We start from the raw sequence: 24,006 nt of genomic DNA on the forward strand, positions 1-24,006 counted from the left end.
AATAGGTCCAAATGGCTCTTTGGGTGTTAAAGGTTGCCGACTCCTGGTCTAAAAGATGTTCCATATCCTCAGGTTTGATGAATATGAGGTGTTATAGTAGACAACTGTCTAAACCTCTTTAGAATGCACACTCCTTTGGAAAATTTCACACAGCCTACTGTTACACAACAAAATTAGCTTGACCTTTGGTTTATTTGTGCTTGCTTTTCCTGATCAGGAACTGTGCACTTCAGCATTAATCAGATTGACTGTTGTTTTCCTCTTCCAATTCAAACAAACAAAACTGGGCTGAACAATCAACTTTCTAATTAGTTAGGGGTATAGACAGTGTTTAGCAGCATTTGAATCATTTTGGATATTTGCTATATGTGATTACCTGTAGGTTCTGCCATGACATTTCTGAAACTACTTTGAGATAATGTCCTGGACTATGTTCTTAATGATGTCTTGCATGCAAGGCATTCTGGTATGTATGAGGTGTATGCAAGAATAGCTTACCTTCTTTCAAGATTTCTTGTCCAGAAGTCATAGGGGAGAGAGGGGAGGGGCAAGCGCTTCCCTCAATTCTCTCTTCACTGCTGCATGTGGAGAACATGTTTTCGGCTTCTCTGGTTTTCTGGTCTGTTGGCTAGTTTTTCTTCAAGGATCTTTGCCTCTTTTTGCCATGGTGTTGAGGGGAGCGCTTTTTAAGAAGGGGCCAAAGATGGCAAACACTTGGACTGTCTTCTGTGCCTCTGAGAGGGCCACATCCCTGCTTCTTGTAAGACTTGTGCCTTGCTGACTCCCTCTGCCAGGACAGTCAGGACTTCCCTTCTGAAGGTGGCACTTTATGTGAGAAGTCCCTTACACCAGACCCTTTGGCAAGGATAACTTGCTCCTCTCATGTCCCTTCTACCTCCTTTGCTCGCTCAGGCGGTGCAGTGGTTGCCTCTTCATATTCCTTAACAGGTGCCTCATCTGTGGCAGCAAGGAAGAAATCTGCTTCAAAGAGATCTAAGCCTGTGGAACCACTGGCGTAATGCCCATTGGGCAAGGTGGGCAGCTGCCCAGGGCATCACCTTGTGGGGGGCATCAAAATGCTGGGTTCGTTTTTGGGTATTTTAGTGGTTTTCCATTTTTGGCCTGCAGGGGGCGCAGTTTTTAGGCTAGCGGCACCGAAATTTCAGCGTATCATCAGGAGACTGTCCTTCTGCTACCCCCCAAGTTTGGTGAGGTTTGGTTCAGGGAGTCCAAAGTTATGGACTCCCAAAGGGGGTGCCCCTATCCCCTATTGTTTCCAATGGGAGCTAATAGGAGATGGGGGCTACAGTTTTGAGAGTCCATAACTTTGGCCCCCCTGAACCAAACTGCACCAAACCTGGGGGGTATCATTAGGGCAGTCTCCTGATGAGACCCTGAAAGCTTTGAGACTGTGCCTTCAGAAATGTGCCCCCCACAGCCTGCAACCCCCATTGACAGCAATGCAGAAAACTCAATGAAGAACAAAGATTCTTGGGCAAATTTCTAGGATGTTCCTGTAGGGGGTGCATTTTTGGATGTATCAGCACCAAAATTTCAGGGTATCATCTGGAGATGATGGCACCCCCCAAGTTTGGTGCAGTTTGGTTCAGGGGGTCCAAAGTTATGGACCCTCAAAGGGTAGCCCCCATCTCCTTAGCAAAGAATGGGGGATGGGGCACCCCCTTTGAGGGTCCATAACTTTGGACCCCCTAAACCAAACTGCACCAAACTTTGGGGGTACCATAAGGACAGTTTCCAGATGATACCCTGAAATTTTGGTGCCAATACATCCAAAAATGCGCCCCCTGCAGGAACATCCTAGAAATTTGCCCAAGAATCTTTGTTCTGCATTGAGTTTTCTGCATTGCTGTCAATGGGGGTTGCAGGCTGTGGGGGGCACATTTCTGAAGGCACAGTCTCAAAACTTTCAGGGTCTCATCAGGAGACTGCCCTGATGATACCCCCCAGGTTTGGTGCAGTTTGGTTCAGGGTGGCCAAAGTTATGGACTCTCAAAACTGTAGCCCCCATCTCCTATTAGCTCCCATTTGAAACAATGGGGGATGGGGCACCCCCTTTGGGAATCCATAACTTTGGACTCCCTGAACCAAACCTCACCAAACTTGGGGAGTAGCATAAGGACAGTCTCCTGACGATATGCTGAAATTTTGGTGCTGATATGTCTAAAAAGGCACCCCCTGCAGGCACTAATGTCCTGGTGCAAAAAAAATTGGTTGTGGTGGAGTGGTCGCCCATGGGGGGGGGGGCATCCAACTCAGGTTTTGCCCAGGGCTACAGTTTGCCCAGGGCTGCCTCGTTACGCCCCTGTGTGGAACGATCACCTCTGCCTCAATCAGGGGGTTACTGTTGTCACTGATCCTCTTTGGTGTCATCATCAGTGCCATCTCAACACTGCTGCACTAAGAGCGGTATGGACAGCACATACTCTCACAGCTGCACAGGGGAAGTAAGAAAGAGCCTGCTGGATCAGACCAGAGTCCATCTCGTCCAGCACTCTGCTACTCGCAGTGGCCCACCAGATGCCTTTGGGAGCTCACATGCAGGATGTGAAAGCAATGGCCTTCTGCTGCTGCTGCTCCCGAGCACCTGGTCTGCTAAGGCATTTGCAATCTCAGATCAAGAAGGATTGAGATTGGTAGCCATAGATTGACTTCTCCATAAATCTGTCCAAGCCCTGTTTAAAGCTATCCAGGTTTCCTTGTGAAGCCATTCCACAGAATGTTTGCATTCCTGGTCTTCGGTGGCAGTGAATATCTCAGGATTTACATCATGATGAGCTACTAACTACAGTGGCTGCCTCATCGGTGAGTGCACTTCTAAGCACTTCGGTTGCAATTACTGACCTGCACCAGATTGTGGACAGCTTGTCCCATCTTTCCCAGCAGATTCAAGCAGCCGTACAGCACTTAATGCAGCATCAGCTATGCTCGCTGCTGCAGGTATTGTTGAATCAACTGCTGTCAGTGCAGAGCAATTACCAGCCCTTGGGCAAGCATTGGACAATGATGTAATTCTGGTGAACACCCTTCCACTGTATCGTCTGTGCAATCAACAGGGGTCAGGTGACCTCCTGTCTGACTCTTGGCACCAACTAGTTAAAGCAACAGAGTCAGGAGACCACTGGGTCAACGCTCTGTATCACTCACTCTTGGAATCACACCATTCCCTTCTACACTGTGAGCCAATCTCTCACTTTGGTGTCGGTCGCCTTTAGTGCTGACCATCTAGCTGCACTCGTTTAAGGTCACCCATTGTATCTTCAAAACACTCTTGGCACCAACCGTTCAATTGTGCTTGGTTAAGGTCTCCCTTTGCTTGGAAGTGAAGGTCATCAAGGAGAGGCAGCATCGATCTCAGGAACACCCGTGGTCATTACTGTTGGCCGATGGAGAGGCTCCATTCAAGATCTCAGGTCTGTACCAGGTCACCAGCTTAGTGTTGGCATCAGTCCACTTCTAGAAATCATTCCTATTCATGTTGGCACCATATCATTGTCCTAATGGACATTCAGGTGACTGTCAGGAACTATGCCGGGTGATTGAGGGGGCATTCCTATTCTATATGTGTTACACTGATAGAGCTGGTATCTAAGTGATGAAAGGGTACTTTCACTTCAGCGTAGTCCTGCCAGGAGATATGCTAATGCTCTGCCGTATGTAACAGAACTTTCCTTCCTCTCTCTCCTTTGATCTTTATGGCTTGTAACATGCATTATCGAGCCTACCAAATGGGAGTGAAGGCGGTGAAGAGGATTTACTTCACCTCCGTTGTGTCTGCTTATAGGTGTCCAGCTGAAGTCTTCCGAATGGTGAGTGGGTTGGTGTCTATCTCCCGGGGTGGGGGGATCAGCTCTGCCCTCTGAGGTCAGCTGTGATAATTTTGCAAAATATTTTCAGGACAAAGTTGCTCAGATTTATATGGAGTTGGACTCCATGGTTTTGCATGATCCTGAGGTGGTAACCAAAGAACTATCTGATCAGGGTATATAAGATCAGTTTTAATTGTTGCCACTCGAGGATGTGTACAGGTTGCTTGCAGGGTTGTGGCTTACCACCTGATCCTTGCCCATCTTGGCTAATTAAATCCAACCAGTGGGGATTGGCTGGGCGGGTCTTGAAGGAGGCAGTGGAACATCCAGTGATCGGAGTCAAATAATTTAACAACCGGTTCCGAAAGAATTCAGTGGTGGGATTACAACCAGTTCTCCGAACTAGACAAAAAATTAGCTACCAGTTCCACTGAAGCGGTGCAAATAGGCTGAATCCCACCACTGGGAACATCCACTCCTGAAGTGGTCACCCATGGAGCCAGAAGATCTCAACAAGTATCACCCAGTAGCCCATATCTCCTTTTTGGGGAAGGTCCTGAAGCTATTCAATCCTGGAATAGAAATATCAAGTGAATCCAATCCACCTTTCTGTACAAAATATTTGGGGTGACACACTCTGTTCCCTATGCTACCTTATGCCTAGAAGCTGGACAACACCTTCTGGAGACCAGGGCTTGGTGTACAACGTTTAAGTACTGGATTCAGCTTTTCTTCAGGCATGAGAACTTGAGTCTCAGTGCTTGGGCTTTAACTTTTCTGCATGCTACTGAATGGTGGGCCCACATAGAAGCGAAGCCTACCTCCAGACGATATAGCCATGCTCCCTCCCAATGAGATGTTCTCCACTATAAAGTCTAGACTTTTTGAATTGATGGCCCATGCAAAAAAGTTCTGCTCTCCCCTCTCCCTTGGTATCTCTTACGGCTGCTTAGGCGTGGCCAGATATCTGTTTGCTCTTTCCAATCTGGAGCACTGTCATGCCATCTCTTTTTGAGGGATGGAAGAGGTTCCAGTACACCCCATAGTGAACGGTTCTGCATCTGCATGTTGAAAACTGCAGAAACTGTACATCATGTTCTGTACTACTGCCCCCTTCATAATGGGGCCAGAACGAAGTTTCTCTCCACTTTATTGATGGGCTTAGAGTGCTGGACTGACCAGCAGAAGACTGTTTATCTGTTAAACAATGAATCCAGGGATGCTCTAGAGCAAATGGCCAGATTTTTATGTACGGTCATAAACAAACAATCTTAATTTTTACTCTGTATTTTAACCTTTAATCTCTGTATTTTATTTTAAATCTTGTAACTCACGCCAGTAAAGGTTCTCTATCTATTTGTGGGGCTTCCTTTGAGGATAGTCCAGAAGCTCAAGCTGCTGCAGATTACCAGCAGCTCATCTGCTGACCGATGCTTCACACTGGGATCACATCAATCCCTATTCAGACTAGTCCGCACTGGCTTCTAGTGCACTACCAGGCTCATTTCAAAGTTCTGGTGCCAACTTAAAAAGTCCTATATAGCTTCAGTTCTGGGTACCTGAGAGCGCACATCCATCCATATATTCCTGCCCAGGCAGGAATATATGGAATATATAGGAATATCAAAGGGGGAGGCCTGCCTGGCTGGGGAGTGGGGGCAACCCAGAGGGCTTTCTCTACAGTGGCCCCTGCACTGTGGAATGCCCTCCTCCAGAGGTTCACCAGGTGCCTACTCTCTTGGAGTTTTGGCACTTAGCAAAGACTGTCCTCTTCACCTAGTCATTTGGCTGACCCCAAGATGTCTGTACACCCCTCCCTTTTTTATGGGTGGGTGGTGGTGTGGGAGATTTTAGATTGTGTTTGGGTTTTTAGGATGGGGTTTTATTGTAATTTTACTGTTGGTTGTTTTTATTCTAATGTGCCCTGAGAATGTGGTAAAGGGTGCAGAATGTATGTAAATGTTAAAATCTCCTTTCAACTGAGTCAGGTGAAGCTCAGTCCAGATGAGACTGAGATACTCTTGCTGAGGCATAGTGTTAACCATGGAATCAGAATTCAACCTGTTTTGGGTGGGGTTGTACTTCCCAAACAATCAGGGTCACGTTAGATCCATTGCTTCAGGTAACCATTCAGTCCACCCCCTTAAGAGTGTAGTCCTAAACAGAGTTATGCCTTTTTAAGTCCATTGACTAATTTTTATCAGTTGGCAGCTGCATTTCTTTGTGACTTGACATGCTTTGATCATGTACATTCCTATTCTGATTACTGCAACTTGCCTTACACTGGGTTGCCTTTGAAAACTCTTCCCATAATTCCATCAATACAAGGTTGTTCACTGATTTATCTGCATGAAAATTGATATCCTCAGCCTTGAACTAGCCACACTATTTCCAGTTACTTCTGAGTATAATTCAAACTTATGGTTCTCATGTCAAGTATTAAACAGGTTTTCTTCATTTTCTTTATTTACTTTCTTTATTTGGAGAGGCCAAAATTAAATTTAATGCTTATAAATCCTAGGATTTTATCTGCTGTGTTGTCAAAGGCTTTCACGGCTGGAATCACTGGGGAGCTGTGTGGTTTCCAGACTGGATGGCCGTGTTCTAGTAGTATTTTCTCCTGACATTTTGCCTGCATCTGTGGCTGGTATCTTCAGAAGATCTGATGGTAGTAAAGCAAGTGGAGTATATATACCTCTGGAATGTCCAGGGTGGGAGAAAGAACCATTTTCCTGTTAGCAAGTGTAAAGGGTGCAGTTAACAAGATTGATTTGTATGTGTTGGGCGGGATCCACCTATTTAGATGTGAGTAACCATGAAGATAACATAATCAATTAATTGTAATTCTGGCATCTGTATAGTAGTAGCCTGGCCTTTTGATCCCTTGATTGCTTACTGCCTAGAGACATTCTTCGTCTGGGTGGTGTTCACTAGACCTTTGATTACTTACTGCCTGGAGAAATCCTTTGTCTAGGTGGTGTTCATTAGTCACTGTCTTGATTCTAGAAAAAGTATGCTTTGGTTTTTTCCCCCACTATATTAAAATTGTAATTGCAGAGGTCTTAATGTGTTGTGTGTTTTCCATCTGTCTACATTATTTTACTGATAATGATATTTTAGTGACTTTTTATTGTTGTATACTTATTCAATAATACACATATCTGTTAATATACTGGACTAATTTACAAGCATACTGACAGTGAATATGTAGACTAACTAGTATAATGTTGTGATTGTCAGATTATGAGTCTCCCAATTAAAACCTCTGTTACACAATTACTTTTTAAAAAGTATCCTATAAAAGGTCTACTTACACAGTATTTCTTGAAACTTTATATTATTTTATACTTTATAGTGATATAGATCTACTAAATAAGATTGCAGTTCTGAACTGTCTAATTCAAGAATATAATTCCAAGAATATCTGGGTTGCTAGAGATTTTATGTCCAGCATAAGATTTTTCTCTGCTGGTCATGTACACCCTACAAAATGTTGGTATCAAGACAAATCCAAGGCAAATTGGAAACCACCTGTGGTTCTCACATCACTTCCAGCAACACCACCTAACTGAATATTCTGTGCCCAAGCTTTGGTTTGGATCCAGAATGGCATTTCTGCAAGTACAAGAATTTCTACTCATGGAGGTTGATTTCCTCATCTCCTCCCTCCTGTGGTGGTTGTAAATGTCCACTGAAATTTGCTGGGGGGGTGTGTGTGTGTGTGTGTGTTGGGGACAGAGACCACTCAAGAACAGAAAAACTATGCTGCACAGGCAGAAATCTCTGCGTGTGGAAAAGCTGGTGAATGCAAATAATTCAGAGCCATGAATTAAGGTTTCTTTAAGATGTTTTAAACCCACTGTTTTTTTCCAAACCAGGCCATTAAAGAAACAAACATCACATAATTACATAATTATATAAAAAGATCAAAAGGAAACGTTTTTGTATACTTTCTGGGGAAATTATGGCAACTTTAAAAACAGGGCTGAGCAGAGTGATGTGTATTCACCTTGTTAGCATATTTGTTTCTTTTTGCAGTCTATTTCAGAGCAGGATATTCCTGGAATTTTGTTATGCAGGTTCTTTTCTTCTTTCCTTTTTTAAAGTGCTCACCCTCTCATGGTAACATTAGGAAATGACAGGTCTGGTGATGAGAAAAGGAGCATTTTGGCTAACATCCAGAATATAACATTACAGTGCCAGCAATTTTCCCTGAGAAAGTTGAACCCATTAAAATAATGGATTGGGCTACTAGAATAGAATTTAATGCATAACTATTTCCATCTTTTTCCAAGCAGAGGACCTGTAGAAAGGATCCCCCCGCTACAGTGTGGTTTATAACACTTCATAAAGTGTAACAGAAAATAAAAGCCATTATGTGAACAGTTTGTCATGGTGATGTAAACAAAACTACAGAATTTATTAACAGTTGAAGCAGGGCTCCATGTTTTGTGGTCAAATAAAACATCTACATCATGTTGGGTTTTTTCCTTGCTTTCTGATTCTTTTCTGCAACACCCCGTTCTTATAATTTACCCAATGAATGAATGCTTCCTATCAAATGTTGTGTGAGGAATTGATAATTAGCTTCTTTACCAGATGAGGACACTGCCCCAAGGCAGGGCATAATTCTTGCTTTGTGGTTTCATATGAATGATTACAACAGGGAAGACTAATTCTTGGATTTCTAGAGCCCTGGTCTCAGCTGCCCTGACAGGATAGCATTTTGTGCAAAATACCATATATAGAATTATGAAAGAGAAAATGGGATTGGTAGATTCAAATAGATGCAAGGAAAGACTTCACATAGCCTGTTGTAAACTCATATAATCTGTTTACACAGTGTCAGGAGGAATATTTCTGTTCTGTCCCATTCTGCAATGTATTCTCCCATGTTCTGGTATTTGTGCCCATGACAGTACTTCTCATACTATGAAAAACAAGGAAGTGTAGTGGAACAGGAGTCAGAAACGAAACAAAACCTGCTACACAAAGGTTCTTGGCAAGAGAAAGTGGTGTGTGTGAAATGCTATAATTAGTGAGTCAATTGCATAACAGTAATGTAACGAGCCACATAGAAAACAAAACAACAAAGCACATTCAACAGAACAGCACAATATACAACATAAAGAAACATTGACTCACTAATTATAGTACTTCTCATACTGTCAGTTCTCTGTCTCACAACATGTGTACTTAGCACAATATGAATGTCTTGAGCAAGGGGGGACTCTACCCCAAAGAGTGGAAAAATCCTGTAGATTAGGTATATGCACAATTCATCCATTTAAATGGTATCAGGAGGCATGCCCTGGGGTCTGGTCCCAGACTGAGCATGCCAAAAACAGTGCTATAGGATTGAATGAATGAATAGTAAAACCAACTGACAGAGTACCAGTCAGAATGGGTGATAAGATTTTACTGAATTTGCAGTGAAATGCTCCTCTTTGAAACCTTTTTCCAGTGTAAGCCTCCATCACCTCAGCAAGATAAATCGTGTCTATGCAGCAGTTTAGGGACGAGGCTGAGTCACACAAGTAATTTACCTATACTTTACCTAAGAATGAGTCACAACCAGTATGAGTGAGACAAAGTAAAGACAATCACCAGCTAAACTTACCTTTATCACACTAGTTTGTACACAAATCACGACCCTGCATTGAATCATCTTCCAGATGTTGTGAGCAGTCATACGTCTGTGCAGTACCCCTTTGTGGTCCAAGGTCAGATACAGTGGATACCTACAATTCCCATAAGGGTGTATAAAAATGCCCAAATTGATCTGAATCTAGACAACTCAGCGGTCACAGATGGACATTGCCATAAGGTACCCAAAGACTTGAAACTAGTAAGTTTCAATTCAAAAATGTCAAAAAAAATTGTTTAGCAATATGTCTAAGTTGTGGTCAGCAAATTTGGCAAATGCTGTTTTGAGTGCTTCAGCAGCAGCAAAGCAGTATGTAATGTCATTTGTGCATCATTTTGCATTCAGGTACGTTTAAGTGCTTTAATGGATGAAAAATGTATCCAACAGCTTTCATGATTACTATTTGCAAGCAGGATGTTTTCGGTACCAGTGAATGATCAAGTGTTCCTCATTTTGATCTGAATATTCTATAACTACAACATACACATGTTATGATTGGGGACCCTGAAATTATGGCAACTGTTTGTTTTCCCAAGAGGGGTGAGTCAGAGAAAACAGGAACTGGGTGATGCAAGAAACCAAACCATTTGGCCTACTTGCCAAAGGAACTGGTGAATGGGCATAATAAAACCTGATCAGGGAGAACCATGGGACACATTCTGGAGGGTCTCATTGGTAGAATGCTGAGCATTCTACAAGGGGCAGGATTCCTAACTCTGAAATGGGAAAAGGAGGTTCCCACTCAAATGGTCATGTGATGGGCGGGGAGGAATGCTGTTTCCACAGTTCTTTTGCTGCCACAGAGGAAAGAAGTTCTTGTGATTTTTCACCTCATACCAGGCCTCAGGCCCTGCAAGGCAATTTTTCATCAAAATTATGATGAAATTATGATTCTTTTCCATTGTGGAAGTGAATAAGAGCTCTGCTCTTTTCAAGAAACATGTGACGTGCTTTGAAAACGACTAACAATGATTATCATAAGGAGCTACTAATTTCAACTTCAGCATAGCCTGTGCCTCTCTCACTGACGGCCAGGCAAGCTAGACCCAGAAGACTTCCCTGTATGAAAAGTCTCTTCACAATTCAGCCATTTAGATGGTATCCAGTGGCATGCTTCAGAGCAAGAGAAGAGGAGGATTAATTCACCAACCTCTGACCCTGTATAAAAAGTCTCTGACTTCAAAGCAAGGGGAGAAGAGGGCTTGTTCCCCAGTTTCTGTCCTTCCTCATGGAACCTTCCAGGCCTTCTTCGCCTTGGCCCGCTTTGGAGCCCCTTCAAAAGAAGAGTCATAAGAAGAATGGTAAAGAAGAACATTCTTCAAGAAAGGAGGTCTTCCTTGACCAGGCAATTGACCAATACAAATTACTCTTGCCGTTGAGCTCGTCATTGAGGTTTTCTCCAACACTGAGGGGACATAGTCTAAATAGGTGTTCACTGTTGGTCCATTCAATACCTCACTGTCAACATTAATCATCAGTAGATTCTTGCCGTCAAGATACTCCCTCACTGCCAAGTTCTCCACAGCACCCGGTTTTGTCACTGCTGAGCTTTTGGACTGGCAGCTTGAAGCACTTTGCTTCCAAGGGGTTGTAGTCAATAGTTCCTGACAGCCTTTTCGCAACTGATACATACCATTTCCACCATTATGATACACACATAAGGGGGCCTGTCATCTGGGTGGAGGACGGTGGAGTGGGAAGGGAAGATATCCTTCTGACTAACACAGAGACTGCTGGGGGTTCTTCATCTTCCAGACCTGCCCCAAGGACAACCCATGTCTTTACCCTCAGGTACTTTGCACCATTGTACCTGATTACCTCCTTCACCTGAAAGACTCCAGTCTACCTCCTCAAAGTACACCTTTCTGCTATTTCAGCATTTCATCTTGGTTTGAATTCTTTCCATTCATCCACTCTGCAAGCACTGTCTCAAAGGTTTACAAAATATGAAGTTAAGAGACCTGTGCCACAGTGGAATTTGACTCTGGTTCTCACTAGGTTAATGGGATGCCCCTTTATGGACTTACTACTCCTGTCCTATAAGACTGCCTTCCTCATTGCCATCACCTCTACTAGGAGGGTGGGAGACCTGAGGGCCTCTCAGGTGTGATCCACCCTTCAGTAAATTCTATCAAAAAAGATGGTGTTGTGCCCCAGCCTGAAGCATTTGCCTAAGCAGGTTTCAGCATTCCACATGGGTCGGGACATTGTGCTGCTGGTGTTCTTACCCGAACTGTCTTCCCTACAGGAGCAGTCCTTGCACACGCTAGACCTACCCAGGACATTGCTTTTCTATCTGCATTGCACTGCAGACATAAGAAAGGACAATAACCTTTTGATTTGTTTTAGGGGACCATAGTATCTATGCAAACCCTTTCCAGGTTAGTGTCCAAGCCCATGAAGTTGGCTAACAACTCATCAGGGGTGACTTGGGTGTTGAATGTTCACACTCACACCAGTAGTGTCGGCTTTCTGGACATTGAATGTCCATTCAGGACATTTTTAGGATGGCCATGTGGTACTCACTGATGTTCTTTTAACACTATTAGGTGGATATTGACTCCTGCAAGGAGGTTGCAGTGGGCAAAACAGTTTTGCAGGCTTAGTCAAATAGACAGCTTCATGGCCGCCACGAAGCTACTTGACCTTGCTAGTCTCTCAATGTGGGGCTGCACAGAATACCCACAAAGACAAAATAGTGTTGCACTTACTTGTGTAACTGTAGCTTATTGAATGGTTTTCCCTTCCCATCATGTGACCATTTGGGCAGGAACCTTCCCTTCCAAGGGGAGGGAGTGCTCTTCCGAGCTGCAGAGCAGACAGAAAGCCTGTGCAAGCGCAGTCCCAATGTGTATCTTCACAGAAACCCACTTGATGAAGTACTGTTACACAGATAAGTGCAATGCTATATCATCTAAGCAGGCAAGCATTTTAAAAGGTGAAATCTTTGTTCTGAGATCAAACACTTTGTCCAAATATTGTGACTGGTTGGTCTCATTCTCCTCTGAAATAGGACAGCAAAGGATAGGTTTACTTCATCTAAGGTAACTGTGTTGTAAGGTAACTTAGCTAGACTCATATTTTCATTTGACTTGTATCTCCTAGCAATGGCTTTTACACATACGTAGTTCAACTGGCTTCAACCAGGGCCTTTTCAGCCCTGGTGGAACGCTTTGACCAGTGAGATCAGAGCCCTGCGGGATTTAATGCAATTCCGCAGGGCTTGTAAGGCAGAGGTGTTCCACCAGGTTGAGGCAGCAGCGATGACCATATTGGCCTTCCCCCGCCCCCTGCTCTTTTCATCCCCATTTATCTGGATTGTTTGTTTAATTTCTCCTCCTTTAAGAACTGTAGAAAGCACTGGAGAGCTCTAGAATTTCCAATTTTGTGGGACCCCACAATTTCCTCCATTGTTTCCAATGGAGAAGCCCTCCTATTTGGGGCCCATAAAATTTGACTCCCTGACCCAATTTAACCAAACCTGGGAATTATTGTAAGTAGAGTCACCTGCAGGCACACCACACGTTTGGTGTCTACTTCAACCCGCCCTGCTTCAAGCCCTACAAAGATTTCCCATAGGGTTTAATAGACCCAAAATGTCTGGGTATTTGGGGGGAAAGCCAGGGGAAAAACCATATCAGCATGGGAATTTGGCTTTTTTCAGATTTTCTGGAAAATGTTGGGTCTGTTAAACCAAATTTAAAACGTACCAAAAATCTGAAGCACACCTCTGACACTTAGAATAGCATTGTAAGTTCTGATATGTGAAAGATGTGCTCCTCCTACTCCAAATTCAGCATTATGAGATTACCATGGTATCTTAGAACTCAAAGAGAGAAACGTAAGTAAGCTTCAACAAGAAAGAAGACCTGTAAGATCAAATAATTAAACCAGTTTTTTCTCACTGAGTATTTACATCAGAATTCAAATATTTTCTGAATTACTGTGACCACTGTTAACTGACAAGGTGCCCCAAAATGGCACACATAGAATTCACTAATATATCAGGAAGCTCAACAGTGGACAACCCTCAGCAGATGGCTACATTTCTTCAATTGAAACATCTTTTCCAAGCCCTAAAAAGGCAAATTACCTTGGTGGTTCCAGTTTGAAATGCTTGTACAACCCACATTGATTCAGTCATGTTTTGGGCTTCATCAGCCTTTCTGATGATAATGAAGCAGAGTAAATGTACTTCCTGATCTCATCTAGCACAGTGAGTGATTCTGAGGATAGCAGTGATCAGAAGGGATGAGTCAAGAGTCTGAGTCACTCTGTCTCTTGGCAGAATCCTTGGAACACAGGGAAATCACAAGGTGAGAAGTAAGGGGACTTTCTAAAGTATTACACACTGTGCCACAGCACTGTTTGTTTTTAAACACTACTGGTCTAATGGCAAATGCAAATAATTCTTCCCCTGATAAATTTTCATGATGTAAATTAGGCTAACTCTGCCTATGTTTTTGCCAATGGAATATTGAATTGGAAATACAATATCCCATATACCAGGGGTCTGCAACCCACGGCTCCGGAGCCACATGCGGCTCTTTCGTCCTTGTACTGCAGCTCCCTGTGGCTTGGGTCCTCTCAGCCACCTTTGGAGAGTCGCCCTAAGGGTTAATGGGAAAGATTCCCCATTCCTAGAAAGGCACAACCCAAGACAGTTATCCCAAGCCACTTCCGGCTTTCCTGTCCCAGATGCCTGGTTAGCTGGTGACAGTGATGTAGCACTTCATGGACTTCATAACATACTATAATTGTTTATACAAAGCATAAAGATAAAAAACAATGTATACAGTGTTATCTTCATTTTAAATGTCAAAAAGTATTTGCTGCTCCAAGCGTTTTCTTTTCCGTGGAAAACAGGTCCAAATGGCTCTTTGGGTGTTAAAGGTTGTTGACCCCTGCCATATACTTATGAATACAGTGTGCTAGAACAGGTGTCTATTAAAGAAAGCAACTAACTAAAGTGGGGTGGGGGAGAGAGATTTTTTTAAAAAATGTTTTTGGTTGATGCATAAAAAGTAAGTATTTCATTCATTTTACTCACTGTTTTCTTAGAGTGTGAAAAGTGATAAGCAACAAAAACCTTCATTTTCTAAAGTATAATTAGCTGTCAGTCAGTTTCATGATTTCTATGTGCAAAGCTAGCTAGTCAACCATGAAAATACATTATCTTTTATTGTGAGAATGATGCACATCTTCTGGTTCATTGCTAGTTCACTTGCTATACTGTCAATGCTTCCTTCATGGGGGGCTTATCTACACATGGTATTGATTTCTTGGCATTTCCCACATAGAATCTTTTTCAATGTCAGTATTCTCTAACTTGTTTCAGCTCAGCTGCTTAACTTGAATAGAAGAGAAAGTAAGAATCATTCTATTTGGTGTCTGCATCTCTAGAAACAGTGTTATTTACAATATTGAACCTAAAGCATACACCTATACTAACAAATATCAGTTGTTGCCCTATATCAGCTTCTACTATATGTGATAATGAAGAGATGGCCAATAAATTGATCAATCACTTCATTTTGAGTAAAATGAATATTTTCAGTTTATAAAGTCTCTCTAAATAAGATTTAATTGAAAGAAAAAGAGGAAGTTGGAGATCTATTCTTTGTTCTATCTAGCAAGTTCCCTCAAACATGTTTCTTGAAAGATATCTTTATGTTTTCAGTTCAGCTTGCACATTTTGATCTGATTGCTGAGGCCTTTAACTTATAAAATAAAGAAAATAATGTATTCATATTTGAAAAATTAAGTTAGAAATTATAAGGCATTGTGCTGAGGACATTGCCTCAACTGGAATATTGACACATCTGTTAGAAGAAAAGGAAGATACCCTAGTTAATCCAATTACGTTATTGACAATCCTCACACAGAGTGAACATCATGTGAAATATTTAAAGCAAGGCTGATTAATGGGATTGCTCCTGCACCCTGAAGCTGCACTAACAGATCTCAGAATCACATATATAACTGTTCAAATGTCCTTGACAGAGAAAAAGTGCTCACCAATAACTGCCTGGTAAGCAGCTTGCTGTGGTGCGGGAGTTAGGCTATGACAAGACAGGTGATGAACCCTCAGCAGAACAGTTATATGAGACACACAGATCAATACAGCAGTTGAACATGTAGGCGCAGCAGATGGTTGCCATCGCACTACAAATAGAATCTATCCTGCCCTCTATTCCTGCTGGATGGATGGCTTTAAAGGAATCAAAAGAGGCACAAAAGCAGTAATGAATAATATTTAGCAGAAACAGTAAACAGACTTAAATACCTGAGAGTAAGCATAAATTGCTCTATATGGTGCTTTTCCAGTTCTGTTAGATCCATCCTTGCCACTGGAAAATTCCACTTGGTGGGATGCATTCATTCAAAGATATAGGACAGCCACTGAGGCAATATTATGTAGCTCTTGCAGGGCATTGTGTTAGAGCTGTATTTGCATTTTTTGCTAGGGATTTGCTTTGAGAGTTCAGCTTAGCGGGATGCTTGCGACTTGAGGCGGAAGCAGCAGGAGTTGGAGCGTGGTCGACGTCGATTGATCTCACGCTGGAGGACCGCTTTGCATGAATGGTCCCAGAAAGAACCGGGAAGACGGCGCCGCTGGGCGCTGTCGCCCAGTGGACTTACCTGGTCTCCGGCCCTCTGGCGCATCGCCGGGGCCTGGGGACACGCTTCCCCTGCCCTGTGCGCCTGCTTCAGCGTCACAGGGCAGGGGGGCGTGTCCCCAGGCCCCGGCGACGCGCCGGAGGGCCGGAGACCAGGTAAGTGAAGGGAGGGAGTGGGGGGGGGAAGGCACCTTGGAGCCGGCATTTCCCAACAACCTTGCTCCCCAAGCGAGGTTGGAAAATGCCGGCTTCGCAGCAGCTGCGCCCCCTGTGCGAATGGCGGCCTGGGGACGGTTTTTGCCGTCCCCAGGCCGCCATATTCCGCCCGTGCGGAAACGGCCAAAGGGATTTGCTTTGGGATCTTGCAAAGAGATAGATATAATTAAAGTAATATCAAGGAAGGGCAGTTATAACTACGAATATAAAATTCAACTATTTCCCACTCTTGTGTCAATAGGCAACAATAGCCAAAGGTCTTTGTGCTATGCTTATCTATTCATATTTCTATGAATATCTTTGGATACTTTGAAGACCGTCTGATCCCTGATCAGTTGGCCTCTATCTGAGGAATTTAATAAAGTTTTTTGCTGACAAAGTTCCATCCAATTAGGTCTTGAGTCAAGGCCTTGTGAGGACCAATTGGGATCTGAGATCTGTCCTTGTAGGCTGTATACAGACAGTGCAATAATTTTAGACTCCTTTTAAAGTTTGGTTTGGATGGTTGTCAATTTTGTTTTGAGGATACATAGAATGAATGGCTTGCCACGTGTACTTTGAAAAAGGACTTCCATGTACTGGTGCTGGTGAGGCAGAGCTTGGAGGTCAACACGAAAGTGTTAATCAAAATCAGACTACTTGAGTTACTTTTAGCTTCCAAAAAAATTCATAACAGCTCATCCTTTTTTTGAAAATTATATCAGCACAATATACTTCAAGTACTTCTTTGACTACTGGCAGACATTAACAATGTTTTTCCAAACGGCGTCAATAGCCTACAACACTTTTTTTTCCCCAATTGAAAGATGTCCAGTCAATTCGAAAGAAACTGTATAGGGTTGCACTGAATAACACCTATGCTCCAGCAGTGTGCATACCCCTGTTGGCATTAAAAATTGTGAACTTTCAGGAACCACTAGCCAAAAAAAGACACTTATTAGCAAGTATACAGCAGAGCAGTCTGCTACATTGCAATGAGGTATGGCACTTTCACCTTGTTGAATGGACTTACAAAGGGCTGAGCCCATTTATAATCCTCACTGATGCTGCATTGCCCAGAGCTATTAGATCATTCTTCTAATTAGTCCTTCAGGAATAGCTTCAGAGAGCTAGTTTGGTATACTGGTTAAGAGCAATGGACCTTAAACTGGATTTGATTCCCCACTCCTCCACATGAGCAGCAGACTCTTATTTAGTGAAGATTTGTTTCCCCACTCCCACATGTGAAGCTCACTGGGTGACCTTAGGCTAGTCACAATTTTTATGAACTCTCAGCCCCCCCCCCCCCACCTCACAAGGTGTCTGTAGTGGGGAGAGGAAGGGAAGGAGTTTGTAAGCCACTTTAAGACTAATTACAGGAGAGAAAGGCAGGGTATAAATCCAAACCCCTCTTCTAGTGTGGAATGCAGACAGCTGAAGCTGGAGGGGAGAATGAATAAATTACTCCCCTATATTGCACAGATTCCTGAAGAGTGGCCATTTTAGTCCTTGCTTTTGCAACAAAAATAAATAGGAATCTTGTGGCTTCTTAAAGATTAACAAGGCAGTTTCTGTGATATGATTCATGGTAGTTTGGTAATATCATTTGAGGAAGTAGGTTCCCACAGTAATAATAGCAAACCATATTTTTAGTGGTTACTAAATAGAATTTTAGAGCATTTGCCTGAAATATAAGGCTGATAAATCAACTGTAGAAATGCTGTTTAAGTCAGCCATATTATTGTACATAGAATATTTAATTAGAATACAGAAAATGTATGCATAGAAGCAGAGATTTGCTTAAAAGCTGGTACAAATCTCTCTTGCGTTATCTTCTTTTGTGTTAATTACCTCAACCTGTTTTTATCTGCGCACCACCCACCAACACTTTTTGTGAGTTTGCATGCAAGTAGCATATCAAGTTAATCCCAGCTCAATTTCCCCACTTTTAGAACAATTAGATATTTTCCAGTCATGCTAGGACTTATTTTCAGAGTAGGTCTTATTTTCGGGGAAACAGGGTATACATTCTATACAGTGTATTTGCCATATTTATTTGTTCTTCTGACCAGTTAATGGTCTTATATTGCAAGGCTTTTGCTCATTTATCTTTTTTTCAGGAATCAAATCTAACCTATATCCTCACAGAAATAGCTGATACTAGCTCGAAATAGCTTTGTTGTTTGCTATTTTAAAGGGGTAGCTCAATCCACAGGGTTGCAGCAGCCAGCGCTGCTTCTGCGCTATCACACCACCCAGTGGACTTCCAGGTGGTGTGGCGAGGCAGCAAAAAGGAAATAATCCCAGCTGCCTGGAAGCCCTCCATAGGGCTGAATAGTTGCACCAGCGTTTTGGGTGGCGTAACTCCAAGGTCCACACCAAGGTGTTTCCAGCTCATGTCGGTGTCCCTTGGATGCCAGTATAGCTCTGTGGTGGCACCCACTTCCAGGTTTGGCTGCTATGAAGCTGTGGGGTGCCTGGATGCTGGCATTTTTCTCTCTCTGCTGGCATGGGGGCAAATACGCCCATGCTGCTCCCATGCACCATTTCAGTAACACCCCCCTCCCCCCGGGATTGGTCTATAAAGTGCTGAAGAGGAATATACTTTTCTTCTCTATGGGAGTAATTTTCTCTTTCCTTCATCAGCTGGAGCAGAATGAGCTATATTCTTGTTTCTTTTGCATACTTTCCACCACTATAAAAGTGACTGTGAAGTGTGTGAAATGAATAGCCATCTTGCTGGATTTTCTACATAGTCTCAATTTTACAGACTGATAGTAATTTCTCAAAATCTCAATTTTACAGACTGATAGTAATTTTACTCACTGATTTCAGTGAGTCTCAGTGAGACACCAAGAAGACCCTTCATAATTGGCTCCTTCAAATTATAATTGGTTCTCTTATCCTTGGATGGGGGGGGGGGGATTTTAAAGAGCTATTGTTTTCTGTAGACAGAAGACCTGGCCTGCAGAGTTCAGCTCTTAGAAAATACTTGAACTTGGGAATCATTGAGAGGGGTGATGGTAATATTGGATATTTCCAATTCAACCCTAGAAAGACTTGGCATTTTATTGGATCAGAGACATCCAATTGCACACCCCAGTATCTAGTGTTTCAAGGCAAGAAAAAAAAATTGGCCCTGTCACAATGGTTTTTTCCCAAGTACAGCACTTTATGGATTATCTTCTTTTAAAAAATGAACCAACTAACATTAGCACAGTATTGTAATACAAAATCTGATGTTCCCAAACATGAATCCTGAGTAAAAACAGACCATACAGCATTGCAGACTAAAACAACAGAATCTCTTTATCAAAATAGTGAAATAGCTTTCATGTTCTATTACAGAACATCAAGAAAAAAGGCAACAGGGGTATATTTACAGTGCAATTCAGAGGATGAGTGGAAACCCCTCAGGAGGCGGTGTGCCCCCAATGCTGGCTTAAATGCTACTTGGCCACCATAAGGGGCATTTATGCCAATGCAGAGGCACTTATGCTGGGGCTGGAGAGCAATGTCGCAGCAAAATACTTGGGTAACAACACCACTGTGGCACCAGTGCTCCTCCTGTGCAGGAGCACACACCAGTGCTGAAGGGAGCATTCCCAGGAGTGGGGCTGGCTTGAGTCAACTTTCTGAGCCCTTTCAGCTCAGGAACAGCCTCATTCACCAACGTAGACTTATAACTGCAAAAAGATATGTGCAACCCATGGAGCTGCATAGAGAAGTTCCACAGGGGTTGGGGGAGGGTCCCTGTTGGCTTGTTGGCTGCGATGCAGTACGCCTCTTTGGAGGTAACATGGCTGTGCTATGGCTGCACCGTTCCTGCTTGTGGTGCAACTATCTCGCCTCAGGATTGCACTGCCCATCAGCTAGCCTGTAAACGCACTGCAAACCTAAACATTTTCAAAGAAATAAAATGGCAGGTTATCCATCCTGGTTAAAAGCATCAAACAGATGCATGCGGAATTCAGTTTTAACCACAAAGCCCAGTGATTCTGGCTGCAGTCACTGAATGGTTAAATTAATCCAAGATAATCCAAGAAACTTCCAAAAACCAAACTGAAAATTCATAGTTATAGGTAGGCACAGTGATTTTGAAATTCACTTTAAAAATAAAATACAAATTTCAGAACTTTAAAGATGTTTAACCCTATTGCTCCTAAAAGCAAAATATTCTGGTGACTTTGGTAAGGGAGGCTGTTGATTTTTAAAAACAAACAAACATGTAAATACAATTTCAGTAATAAACAGCTGTTTTTAGCAAGGCAGCAAAAAAGTATCTGAACATCAGGTAGTATATAAAACCTTTGCATTGTGGAATGCAGTAAATTTATGAACAAAGTTTTGGGATTTCATGTAATGAAAGTGCATAGGAGTGGGATACTGCCTGAGAAATAAATGTCCACCCAGAGTAATCAGATCTTTCTTAGTTTTATCAATGGTGTCAGTCTTCAGTCACTATTAGGAATTTTTTTTTCTGGAGCCATACTATATACTATTCTGTAAAGGTCTCAGACTATTTTTTCTCCTTAATGTTGCTCCTCTTCTTCATCTGCTTCCTCTATAACTTGAATTTCATCTTTATTACATAAGGATGTGCTCTCTGACTGTTTGCTCTCTTCAGATTTATTTAGTTCTTCTTCTTCAATCATTTTCTTCCATACTTTGTGATTTTCATTTAAATGGTACATTAGTTGACAAAATATTCGCTGTCTACTTTTCTTTTGTAGTTCTGAAAAAAAAGAGGGGTGGGAAATATCACCTCTTAAAATCTAGCCTCAAATAAGCAATTTCTCTGATCATGATGTGGTTAAACATGGTAAATGAAGGCTCCACATAAAACAACTATCAGATTTTATTTCAATTCGAACACCCAGTGATGCCTGCTACTAAATCCGCTTGTATGAGATTAGGAATATACTTTCAATTGCTATTTTAGTTGATTAAGTGGGAGAAAAGATAGGCTAAGTAAAGGGAGGAATAGCCAATAAGCTAGAGCTGAAAAATGATGAGCTTTCTAGTAAAGCTGGAATGAGAAGCAAAGGTAGAACAACTAGTGATAGCAGAGAGAGGAAAGAACAGAATGTTTCACATAAATATTTGGTACAATAAGCAATACACATAAAATGGATAATCTCTTGTGGTATCTACTAGGGTCCAGTGTGTTGTAGTGGTTAAAAGTATGGGACTAGCATCTGAGAGACCCAGGTTCCAATCCACATTTTGTGCCATGGAAGTTTGTTGATTGACCTTGGGCCAGTCACTGGCCCTTCCTGCACAACCAAAATAAACTAATTTGAGGCAGAAAATCAAATGTTTCCTCTGTGGAGTTCCACATGGTTTTTCCCCAAAAAAGTTTTATTTTCAGCCTGAAAACATTTTATTTACATCCTCTTTCCTGGCGATTATGTTGTGGAAATGTTTTTAGAGTGTTTTAATTTGCTGTGTGTAGTTCTTAAAAATATTTCTCATGCTTTTCTGCAGTCTCCAAACTTTCTCCTGGGTGCCATTTTCTGAGCTCACACCAGCTATCTTGTGAGCCTGTTTATTTCATCGGTTGTTTTTTTTAAAATTTTGGAGGGTTATTTCTCCAATGCTTTGATTACACATGCTGTGGCAAATTGCAGCATAAAGCACTGAAGCATCAAATCCACGGAGACATAAAAAAACACAAAATGGCGGCCAGGAACCATTTAGATGAGGCGTGTGTAAGCAAACAGGGGAGATTGAAAATATTCTGCAAACGTGTTACAAATGTTTTCAATGTCTCATGCGGAAATGGCCACAGTCACTCAATGTAACTTACCTCATAAGGTTGTTATGAGAACAAAATGGAGAAGAAGAAGAATTGGTCTTTTATACCCTGATTTTCTTTACCTTTGTGGAGTCAAAGAGGCTTAAAATTGCCTCTCCCCCAAAAAACAGGCACCTTGTGAGGTAGATGGGCTGAGAGAGTTCTGAGAGAACTGCAACTAGCCCAAGGTCACCCAGCAGACTTCATGTGTAACAGTAGGGAATCAAACCCAGTTCTCCAGATTGGAATCTGCTGCTCTTAACCACTGCACCATGCTGGAGAAAAGAACTATGTAGGCTGCTTTAGGTCTCCATTGGAGAAAAAGACAAGATACAAATTAATTAAACAAATATCATACAAGAAGCTGAATCCAAATCTAGTTAAAAAAATTTAGTCTTACTTGTGTCAATATCCTCCATTTCATCATATTCACTATCTAATTCTTCTACATCATAATCTTCAGCGTTTTCCATGTTATCTTCTTTTTCATCAATCCACTGACCTGGCAGCAAGCCAGCTGAATCATAGGAATTACACAAGGGACCAACAATGTGAGTTATAAAAGATTCTTGCAATTTTGCCAGTTGAGGATTATGGCGGTCCATAAAAGGGCTAACAGGTAACCCCAGACTAGCTTCTTCATCTCCCTGTAGAACACATACAAAATGCTTTTGAACAGAATAATATTTGGTAACTATGGAATACAAAGCAAAAAGTGAACAGCTGGTATTTTGTTAGAAAAGTCAGTGAAGTAAGTAAAATTATTCTTAGTTCTGTATACTCTCACATCAGCACAGATTGACCAAGATTTTCTTTAAGACTGTACTGCAGCTCTCCTTTCCAAGAGAATGTGATAGAATACAAAAGGCTGATCTGTGCTACATTCACCACGTGGCATCTCTCTTAACATGGGCTGCTTGCCATGGTCTGAAGCAGGCATATACTGAGCCACTATACATTGAGTGATTATCACTAAACTGATCCTCTATCTTTCATAGAGAATGCTTCCTCAAGTTATATGCGAAATATTTGACAACATAATTTAGTTTAGAACAAGTATGTCTATACAATGAAACAGATTTCATGTAAACAAGGGAAAAGTATAAGACAAGCCTAACATTTCTTCAGACAGAATGCTATAGTTATAATAGTGTTACATGTTTCACACAGGACTAGTTTTTACGAGTATTCATAAACCATGACTTAGGATCTAAGGTTCCCCTCCTGTTACCATGTGGATGGGAAGTATAAAAATTTTCTAATAATTCTGTAATACTATATCAAGTCACACACTAAGGCATTAGCAAGACATTCAGGGAGACTGAAAATGAACCAGTTGTTTAATTAATTTATTATGTACATTTATTTATTAGCATTAAGAAAATCTTGGAAAGAATCAACGGTTACACTGGGACAAAGTTATCACACAGAAGCAGATGTTGTACTCTGCTCAACTGTAAAAATATTCTTAATGAAAATGTTTACCAGGGTATAGTCTCTCTAAAAATTTTATACTAATAGGCAACATAGTGAGTTGTATTCCAGCTAACAGTGGTACTTTTCAGTCTCACAAAAGGATCTTTCACCAATGAAAGACTTCCTTTAATGTAATGCCTACAGCACAGCCTCTTATGTCAGAGGAAACTTGCACTGACTTGCACTGGAGGAACCTGCTAATTGGTTGAGTATGTTGTTTGGATCTTTTGTATAATAAATACATACAATTGCACAGTAAATACATACAATGATATTCTCCCTGTAGCCATCTGAATGACATTATGCTAGCTAGATCATATTGTCATCATCTTTGTTGTTTTACATTTGGCAAGAAATGGACCCAACAACTTAGCAAAACAGCTGGAAGAATACCCGGCTGGATCTCACAGATATACTTGTACAAAAGGAGGGGATTTTTGTTCC

General features: G+C 42.0%; 2 protein-coding genes across 3 annotated transcripts in view; one reads left to right on the top strand and one right to left on the bottom strand.

Moving 5' to 3' along the window:
• The window catches only part of LOC125425779 (vitamin D 25-hydroxylase), a 62,976-nt gene that overhangs the window by 13,059 nt on the left and 25,911 nt on the right, over positions 1 to 24,006 (top strand). The window lies entirely within an intron of this gene.
• PDE3B (phosphodiesterase 3B) overlaps positions 19,496 to 24,006 on the bottom strand; it is a 56,891-nt gene continuing 52,380 nt past the window's right edge. For both annotated transcript variants that reach the window (XM_048483391.1, XM_048483390.1), the window contains exons 15-16: positions 22,487 to 22,733; positions 19,496 to 21,024 (exon numbers count right to left, since the gene is read on the bottom strand). In XM_048483391.1, the coding sequence (XP_048339348.1) occupies positions 20,822 to 21,024; positions 22,487 to 22,733 (450 nt within the window). In that variant the 3' untranslated portion in view covers positions 19,496 to 20,821. The remainder of the gene's footprint in view (positions 21,025 to 22,486; positions 22,734 to 24,006) is intronic.

The sequence above is a fragment of the Sphaerodactylus townsendi genome, linkage group LG02 (genome assembly GCF_021028975.2).
Source record: "Sphaerodactylus townsendi isolate TG3544 linkage group LG02, MPM_Stown_v2.3, whole genome shotgun sequence".
Classification (NCBI taxonomy): Eukaryota; Metazoa; Chordata; class Lepidosauria; order Squamata; family Sphaerodactylidae; genus Sphaerodactylus; species Sphaerodactylus townsendi.